The sequence below is a fragment of the Mizuhopecten yessoensis genome, unplaced genomic scaffold (genome assembly GCF_002113885.1).
Source record: "Mizuhopecten yessoensis strain PY_sf001 unplaced genomic scaffold, ASM211388v2 scaffold10685, whole genome shotgun sequence".
NCBI lineage: Eukaryota > Metazoa > Mollusca > Bivalvia > Pectinida > Pectinidae > Mizuhopecten > Mizuhopecten yessoensis.
Genome location: NW_018408670.1, coordinates 201,071 through 210,899, shown reverse-complemented (window position 1 = coordinate 210,899; position 9,829 = coordinate 201,071). Strand labels below are relative to the sequence as shown.

Genomic DNA, 9,829 nt, shown 5'->3' with positions numbered 1-9,829 from the left:
GGGGGGGGGGAGAAAGAAAAAGGGGTAGAATGTTGGCTGCTAAATTAAAGCTGTATCGTGTTGCTGCTTTTCTCGATCCCGACTCCCTGAAGGTTATCTCTCAAACAGCATCACAAAGTACCATGTATAGGACCTCTGTTACTACTATTAGGGTTTGGTTACGAACTGGTCGCCAGAAGCATTGTATCCCAATCCTAACTCTCTTGTAGACGACACGATCGTGACTGCTGACGAGTTCCTTAGTGATTGGATGGCCCGGAAGTTAGGCGACTCCATAGAGGCCGTGGTGTTGTTCCACCACCTCGACGTGGACCGGGACGGAGTGATTCACGAGGACACTGACCTGCCCTGGATCCTCCACTTCTTCGACCGTGACCGTGAGTCTCAAGACAAGCCATTACTAAACACGCTATAGATCTCTGTTGTTTTCTGACACAGCTACTTACGTCACAGATGACGAATCTCCGGCTTAAATGGTTGCTTGATTTGTGTAACGTGCTATAAATATATCGGTATGTGTTTTTGTTGTGAATAACATTGTATGTGTGTGTTTCGCCTATATATAGATAACAGGTCGTTGTATATATATTTCTGTTGTAGATGACGGATTAATATCGCAAGCCGAGTTTGTGGTCCAATGGATCAAAATCATGATATCTACACCTTCATAAAAAGAGCATCTGCATAGCAGAAAGCAAACCAATTTTTGATTGGCAAAATGTTGGAATTATGTGAAATAAAATCTTTTGTGTTAGCAAGGCATTTTCGACTTGTGTTTTACTTTATTGTTAATTTGGTGAATTGACTGGGCGGACTTGACGCCAGTGCAGATTGACACAGAACGATTCAGAACATTTAGGTATAGAAACTGTGTTAGCCATATGACAAAAATCAAAATTTTAATATTAATGATTGAATCATCATCTTTTCCTCTCCCAAAACCCACCCAACCAAACAACGTCGTGGCTACGATAGCAGTGATATGTTTCATGTGTCACGGCTCTTCCTTCTCTTTACACTGGATGTAAGCCACTTCCCAATGGAAATGTGTTAATTTGTGAATCTTCAAAATGTTATCATTGTTATATCTCTGGCGCATCCAATCGCAGTTTTGTGTATTTTGAGTACATTACAATATATCTGGGGTCACAAGGTTGAATACAATCGTTTGGTGTGTGTATACGTTTTCTTCAGTTGAAAGCCTTGATGCAGTGTTCAAATGTTGAGCTAACCTCTCTTACATCACCACGAGATGAACGCTTTGAAACTTATTAGTATATATAGGTGACTGAAAGAGCTACCGTGACACAATCCGCGATATCCAGGAGTTACGCTCACTTTCGTTCTCTACACCCCTGAAATATGTCATAGCAAAAATGAAGACACGCGGCTAGCTATTTGATCGGTGTCAGGTAAAAGAAACCCACCTGACTAATCACTAGGCCGATACCTGTCCTTTGAAGAATACAAAGGAGCCACGCCCGACTTCAAAGCCTGTCATTTTTTACCGTTACGCGACCGCGAGATTCTTTTTATGTACATCAAAGGACCAAACTAGTCTTCTCGTCTCATCCACAAGGTGCTGCACATTGAGACTTCGATTTTGCTATGACATATTCCAGGGGTGTAGAGAGCGAAAATGAGCGTTACCCCTGGATGTCGAGGATGGTGTGCCACTGGTTTAAGACGTTTAATAGCGTAGGATCCCTACCGCCACGTTGGAACTAACTTCCTTGCAGGGACGTTGGGTCTCCACCCCTGGTGTTAGATAATGAATAAGTTTGTTGCGCCTGAGTTTGATGGAAGAGTTCCTTATACCTCGGTAACCTTACAAAACAACTTCTTTGTACGCGGAATGTTTATATGGAAATGATTTTTGTGTCAGTACGTGATACGTACTTCTACTTATGACATACATGACAAAATGGGATCGACACATCTTTACATGAAAGAAGCGATGTCGAATGCTTGAAAATACATGGAATTTACATGTTGTTATCTGCTGATAAAATGGACACACTGCTTGCCTTCAGTGACTGCAAAAATGTCTCATTTCTACTGTGGCTGATTTGTTCTTTTTCCGTATTTCTTCTTTTCTCCACAAAAAATAAATAATCGAGTTAACGAGAATTTTAGTTCACGTCCCGTAAACGACAAAATTGAGTGGTTTGCTAGAATCTCTTTCGTTCGTTTATTTTCGTTGTTTCGTCTTTTTGCCCCGAAAAAAGGTTTAATGGATTAAGCGTTCTATTAAGAGCTAATATCGTTTAGTGTAATGTGTTCTGGAGAAAATATGCTGAGATGTGTTTGCCTCCTTGCGATAACACGGGTCTGATGCGAACTTTAGAGTGCTCCCTCACTGAAATACCATACTGAAGGCAAAAGCACAGTATTCCACTCTGTCACATCATATACTGGCAATGGGTTAACTAGTTATATTAAACTAGATTACCCTAAATGTTGAACGTTTAGTAGGGAATAGCAAAAAGCTTGTTAAAAACAAAATGCTTGTTAGGAAAGAAAGTGAAATTTCAATACCCCAAATATTGCAGTAGGTGAAGCACAATTAGTTTGGTCGCTTCTCTGTCACCAAGAAGACGACACAATTCGTCGTTACGACTAAAGAATTCTGTTTACCCCACATTTGTTCTTTTTTTTCCTAACCGAAAAAAGAAACAACGTGAATGAAGGTTAATTGAATTTCGCCTTTTTGGACGAAAAGAATAAACAACGAACAAACAAGATGTCTGCCTCAAAAAGGTCACACCGGGTTTCCCGATACAATGAACTCAGAGCAGGCACAATTAACGAAGAGTCGAGTTTATCAAGTGCGGAAAGGATGAGTGGAGGTTTTCGGAAAAGGAACTTCGGCAATGGTCTATACTTCAGTTTATTTAACTTCTACTTTCAAGACTCAAATCACTGTAGAATAAGCGTGTTTTTATGTGAGCTATTTGTCTCTTTTTTTTGCGGGACGAAAACGAACGATATTAAAGCATTGTTAGTGTCTCTTCGATTTGAATGAGTGAAAAGAGTTGAAATACGAAATACACTGGTCAGTTTGGCCAGACAAGGGAGTCTCTCATCTCATCAAAACAGCGACATTAGAGGAACTTTTATGTATAATGCATTGTACAATCACCGGTCACATATATCGCAGAGTTTCAAATCATTCAATCACACTATCAATAAATGTAAGCATCTGAGGTCAAAAGTACTGTCCATATCCTGACCTTCCTGGTATATAGAAGCATCTATTCAAGTGGCTACTCTCTGCGCCACTTACACAGCATGACAGTATATAATTAGTTGACTGAAGATAATGATTTCTTAAATAGCAAAACAACACGCTATATTTTGCAACAAATGTGAATTTAAGGCAGTTGGTCAACTTTTAATTCAAACCCGAATACAGGTCCCATAAAACACATCTCATGCAAGTTCATACCTTATTCGCCTTTTTTAACCGAAAGATCAGTATTAACTAAATTCACATCGGTCCGGTGGTAGAGACCATCTTTGATTTCTCAATTTTGAAAAGTGGCATTATCGGCGATTTGTGAGTTCGACAAACAACATGTTTGAGTAAGCATCCTTCTTTACTCCTTTATACCCTGAACGCCATCAATTTACGTGATTTAATGCATATTTGGTCTGCAGTAAATATCGAATTGAGGCGATTTACTCATCAAGTGATTGACAAATTTATACTTTGTGCTTTAACTCATCAGAAAATAGTTTGTGCACTCGTTTTTTTCTGCAACTTATCAAAAACTATTCACTCGTCAAAATGCTTCTATTTTTGCATTATTAATGAATATGAATGTTTACCTATTCATGATACAATTGATATACCATTTGGTTGGTAACATCACGGATCTAATTCCGTGGTAACATCCATTAAAAAATCCATCGTATATATATACGTCTCTGATTAAATCAACAGCTTATTAACTGAAATGGCATATTAGGGCCTGTTCGTTTATGCGGAACAACCGGTTTGACCGTTTATAAATGTAACAATTTCGGGTATAAATACTGGCGGACCTGCAAATGTTTATGCAGGCCTTGCAAGGTTTTGTCAAGGCTCGCCTGAAAGCAGCATCAGATTACTAGGTCCGACCTTATTTAATACCTGGTAAACGAACAATTGTGGTCGGATCGGTTTGGTTGCTCTCTAAAATTATGAAATTTAATATTATGATAGTCAAAATTTGTTCTGCTAAGTCTTAAATTGTTTCTTTTTTTTTTTATTTTACTATTTGAAATTTATTTTATTTTCACGTACATGCAGCTTTAAAATTGAGCTGAACCGGAAGTTGCGTAAGGTAGAGTCTCGTTTGAGAACATAGATTTCCCACATGCTTCCGGTTTCACGTCAATTGCGAACAATTTGTGCAAGAAACATTCGACAAAAATCTGCGGGAGTTTCTACCACTATAGCGACACTATGCCTAAGAAAAGTAAAAACAAGCAACAGGAAGAGTGGAACGACGATGACGATGATATAACATTAGAAGAGAGAATGGCGGGTTTAGGTACGGGAGATGACGATGGCGGTGCTGAAGTTCCAGATAAAAACAAGAAGAAGAAAAACAAAGAAAAAGTGAGATCTATACTGCAATCTTGTGCACTTCATCACCATTTTATTGTATACTGATTTTTGAAAAGTAACCAATTATTGTCTTTACGATCAAAGTTCATTCACAAATTGCCTGTAAGTGTATAGTAACAAATTACGAACATACGAACTCACACAATATGCTATGACTTATTCATGTTCCGAAACGACTACTGTAACAGTTAGAACTCCAATTTCGATAGGATTATGTAAAGACACTAACCATATTATGATTATTAACATACACACACACACATTAAGTACCAAAAGATCTGACTACATTATATATAATAGATATATCATATAAGCTGATCCATGGGTGTTTGAATTTCTGACTGTAAATTGAGATAAAAATCTCAATTTACAGTCAGAATTTCAAATAGCTATGGCTGATCTGACTATAAAGATTAATTTAAACATATTTACAAACAAAACGAGTCATATCTATTAGTGGACCAAGCTGGTAATTCTTAAAAAGAATGATTTGTCAGCTTCAACAATTCCTGGCGAGTTGGCTGAATTTCATTATTCCATTTTATTTTATTTCTGGAAGCTGCGGAAACTAGCTTCTAGGCCGGATTTAAAAAACAATATTGAACCATATGGTCCAATGATAATAAAAAGAAACAATGTGGCCTAGCAGCTATAGTTCCCGCAGCTATGATTTTGGTATTTGCTTCTCATGCCCTGATGATTCTACAGGAATATTAATTAACAATTTCTTGACACAAAACTCTTGCGCACACAAACTACTTCCACTGGACTAGTCTAGTACTGAAGTGTGTATATAATTTATACTTGTGTTACTTTCCTTGTTTAGAACTTCAGAAGCTGAATGTACACTTGGGTCAAGAATCCTCAATCTTTAGTAATCACAGAAATGCTTATATTTATCTTAAGAAATTGTTATATTGTGGCTTTATTTTTCAATTCAGTACCCTTCTCTATCCCATTTCCCACTTGTTTATTTCTTGTGTTGACAAAACTATTTGTGACAAGATTTTTTTTCATGATTTAAGGGGAAATCAGCTAAACTCAAAAAGTTGGCTGAGTTTTTAGCAGCAGAGGAAGAAGGAGAGGAAGAGGCTACAAAAGGAGCAGAGGTTAGTTCAATTTTAAATTAAAAAAAGAAAACTAAGAGAAATCAACAAGTACATTATAACTATATATCCCTGGTGTGATTTTGTTATTACTTGTAACTAGCTATATAGTTATGATTACCATTGAAACACAGAATTACTGGTTATTATTAGCTATCTTTTTTAGTTTGTCAGTGAATGATCTGTCAGACATACTTCACTAATAACAAATAACAGAGTTTTTTGGACATAAGATAATCTGATCAGGAATATATTATCATTCAGATTTCCTTCATTAGATGTGTGACTGTTTAATACTATGTACCTGTGATGTGTGTTAAATGATGCTTATCTCTCTAGTCCACTGGGCTCTTTGACGCGGTTTTTAGCAGTTACTGAATTAATAAATATACCTGTAGTCACAGCTCATTTCATTTCTCTCACCAATTAGGCCCAGAAACGCACATATAACATGATCTTTGAAAAATTCATTTTGAAATATTATTATTTGTATCTATGCCTAGTTAGTAAAAATGTGGGTAGGATTTGGAGCCAACAAATATACCAGAGAAAAAGTGATTTTTGTAGAATTTTCTCTATAATAATAAAGAAAATAAGGAAAAGCAACTAAAATCAAAGTTCATTTATTTTATTTACAGCTGTCTTGTGCTGAAACATTTGTAGTCTGAAGAAATGATATTAAAAGTGTAGATTTAACCCTTTCACCCCTATGTAACTTTAATAGACTCTACCAGGGACAGTATATCGACGCCATCTTTCTTTGTCAAAATTGAGATAGGCCAAGCTCACTATCTGCTCCGGAATCAGGGGGAGGTAATTCTAGATCGATGTGTCATAAAATTTGTTATGCAAAGAGGGAATCACTAATCCCCTTCATTATATGCCACTGACTCTACCATGCATTGATCTGGATGAGTCCATTATGGTCTACAGTGGTGAAAGGGATACAAACTCAATTACTTATACAACAAATTGTGATATGCTCTTGTAGTAATCATTTTGTTATTGTAATTTAGTCTACAGATACAAAAAAAGCAACACGGACCACTCAAATAGAGGATCGAGTGTCGCCAGATGATATTTATGATGATGAGGAAGTTGTGGAGGCTATGTATGATGAGGAGCTGGAGAGAAGTAGGTACAGTGGGGGCTCTCTGAGTGCCAACATGTTTTACAACAAGAGTCAAACGCTGTTTTATCAAACAATGATAACTTCAAGTATATAGTTTGATTTCAATCAACAATTAATGGCTCATTATTACAGTTCTAAGTTTCAGCATATTTTAAACACTGAAAAGTATTGTTGAAATTTTCAGAAAAAAAATTGAAATATTTGAGTATTATCTGCTTTCAAAAGTAGGGTAACATGTTATATGACTCATCAAACAATGCAAGTAAAACTGTTTTGATAATTACATAACTTTTTTATGTAGCACTATACAAGTTTCGGAAGTAATTTTTATAAGTAGGTCACATATATTGATAGCTAACAAGGGAACAGGAAAGTGGAAGTTGAAACACTTATCTTGATATGGTTCCCAGAGTTATATACAGGCTCTTATAATTATTTGATGTGCAACTTAATATCTTTTGAAGAAAAAAAAGAAGAGGAAGAAGAAGAGGCTAAACCTAAGCTTAGTAAAAAAGAACAGAAGAAATTAAAGAAAAAGGTTTGTAGAAAATAAAGCAAAAATTATATATTTTTTTCTAGCTTTGACTCAACTATTTAGTGTGATTTAAAAAAATCTGCTCACATATTGGTTAATTTTTGGTGCAAGTGATAAAATGCTTTAATATAACCTTCATAATTTTTACTACAGTACTGATTTGAATGTATTGCAACATAGATGCAGTATGTTCATAGAAAAAGATTCTATTAGAATTGAGGATATTTAGAAGGAAGGTTCCTGTGTGCTCAAACATTGATGTACAGATGTCTTAGTTCCACTAGCCCAACACCAGTGATAGACATTTTATTTCCGGGATAGTGAAAACCTCAATATTTACTATAAAAATGTAGGTTGGGCTAGTATTGTAGAATATTTCAAAATCTGCTTGCATGCTACTACCAGATCCTATTTCAATAGTTATGGATGTTTGGGGTTTAGATAGATAATAGATCCTATCTCAATGGTTTCTCATATTAGTGTTTTATATATCAATCCGCCTGAAGAAGCCCTAGAAGGCAGAAAGGCCTAGTGGACGATCTGAAAAATTTATGTTTTCATTCTATATTTTCCTTCGCAAGGACTTATTTATTTAGTACCTACTATACATATATATATATATATATATATATATATATAATAAATCAGAAAAAAATCAAAGTCCTTGTGATGGTTAAATAAAAATAAAATAAAAGACAAGAGTTTCCAATCTTTGACTTCCCTAGCGCTTTCTCCTCTTTGGAGGTTAATCAGGGGAACGGTTTAACCTTTAACCATTCCCCTGATGAACCTCTAAAGAGGAGGAAGCGCTAGGGAAGTCAAATGAACTCTTGTCTTTTATTTATATATATATACATATATATATGGAGTACTAGGTCCTGTCTTTATGGTTTCTAATGTTTTGATTGTAGATGGAGTACCAGAAACAGCTGGAGAGCCTTGGCCCTGACAGTATAGAGCAGTTTTCTGTGTCCCAGGCAGAGAGCTCCCGGTCCACCAAAGCATCACAACAGCTCGACAACCAACTGGACATCAAGGTAGTATCATAGCAACAAAGCCATTTCCTGTAGAACCCTGTTTTAGTTAACAACTAACTGTATATAATAATGCACCACCAACAAATGATTGGTAAAACTCATTATTATACATATTGAATGTTCGTCTTGTAAATAAGATGTATATTGAATTTTCAACTTGTTTATAAGATATTCAAATTACTAAGATAAATAATGTACATTATTTGTTCTCCTTAGAAATATAGCAAAGTGTTGAGATGGAGATATAATTGTTTGTCATGTAATTTCTGTGTTTCTTTCTAAGGTGGAGAATTTCTCTATATCAGCAGCTGGAAAGGAACTGTTCGTTAATGCCAGTCTCACCATCACTGCCGGACGCAGATATGGACTCGTGGGACCCAACGGGTAAACTGAAAAAACAAATAGTTGCTTGGCAGTGGCTTTGGTGCTCGTCGTAGCTTTCTTATTGTACAGTCTTTTTGACAGGATATATTATGTTGCCCATCTACCTGCTAACATTGTGAACCACCAACATGTGTGTATACGACATAGCGATCAGATAAGTATGCCTCTCTTTTGAATGAGGTGAAATATGTATTGTAGTACTGGTATTAGTACTGGTTCTTCCAGTTTTTCTGGTGCTTCTAACAACACGTTGTTCACCTTAACTAATTAAGGTGTTCAGTACACTGTAATTAGGTTTGCTGTGACTTTGACCTCAGAATCAAAGGTCAAGCAGTGTAACATTTCCAGTAAAGTATTGTCCAGTCAATATTTTTTAATCTTTTAACACTATCTTGATGACACTTAAAGTGTACCTGCACCAACCGTAAATTGTGTACTTAGCACTGTAATTAAGTTTACATAAACTTTGTCTCTAGGTTCAGGGTAAAATAAGTAAATAACAAACAAGGATGTGGCTATGAATGTTAATATAAAGTTTTGTTCACAAACACAACTTATCTCTTGGTATGTACCTATTTATTAGGTCACCTGAGACAAAGTCTCAAGTGTCCTATTGCGATCGCCTTTTGTCCGTCGTCGTCCGTCCGTAAACAATTTACATTTTCGACTTCTTCTCCAAAACCCCTGAACCAATCAGGGTTCTCCCCAGGCCATTTAGCTGATACGGCTCCGTATCAGCTTCATTTTGAAATCCTCCCTGCCGTATCAGCTTAATTGACCCGTATCACCTTAAACTGTGAACCGTATCACCTTGTTATTTGTACTGAAGGTGGTCTTTTTACACAAGAAATTGACACTGATTAAATGACACGGCTGACCCAAGTCCAGCAATGACCCCACTGGTCAGTTGCACGATAGGCGTATTGCCACAGGGGGCCTGTAATTAGTGGGGAGGGGGACCGGACGACAAGCCCACAGGTGTCCGGCAATAAGCGTGCTCACTGGAGCCTAAAGCAATTA

The 9,829-nt window shown here is 36.5% G+C and overlaps 2 protein-coding genes across 3 annotated transcripts in view; both read left to right on the top strand.

Moving 5' to 3' along the window:
* Positions 1-762, top strand: part of LOC110461821 — a 3,335-nt gene extending 2,573 nt beyond the window's left edge. For both annotated transcript variants that reach the window (XM_021515508.1, XM_021515509.1), the window contains exons 4-5: positions 210-377; positions 601-762. In XM_021515508.1, the coding sequence (XP_021371183.1) occupies positions 210-377; positions 601-671 (239 nt within the window). In that variant the 3' untranslated portion in view covers positions 672-762. The remainder of the gene's footprint in view (positions 1-209; positions 378-600) is intronic.
* Positions 763-4,336: 3,574 nt separating this feature from the next.
* LOC110461824 (ATP-binding cassette sub-family F member 1-like) overlaps positions 4,337-9,829 on the top strand; it is a 36,090-nt gene continuing 30,597 nt past the window's right edge. Inside the window, exons 1-7 of the mRNA XM_021515512.1 lie at positions 4,337-4,606; positions 5,641-5,724; positions 6,738-6,855; positions 7,318-7,391; positions 8,300-8,425; positions 8,709-8,809; positions 9,104-9,156. Of these exons, the coding sequence (XP_021371187.1) occupies positions 4,451-4,606; positions 5,641-5,724; positions 6,738-6,855; positions 7,318-7,391; positions 8,300-8,425; positions 8,709-8,809; positions 9,104-9,156 (712 nt within the window). The 5' untranslated portion in view covers positions 4,337-4,450. The remainder of the gene's footprint in view (positions 4,607-5,640; positions 5,725-6,737; positions 6,856-7,317; positions 7,392-8,299; positions 8,426-8,708; positions 8,810-9,103; positions 9,157-9,829) is intronic.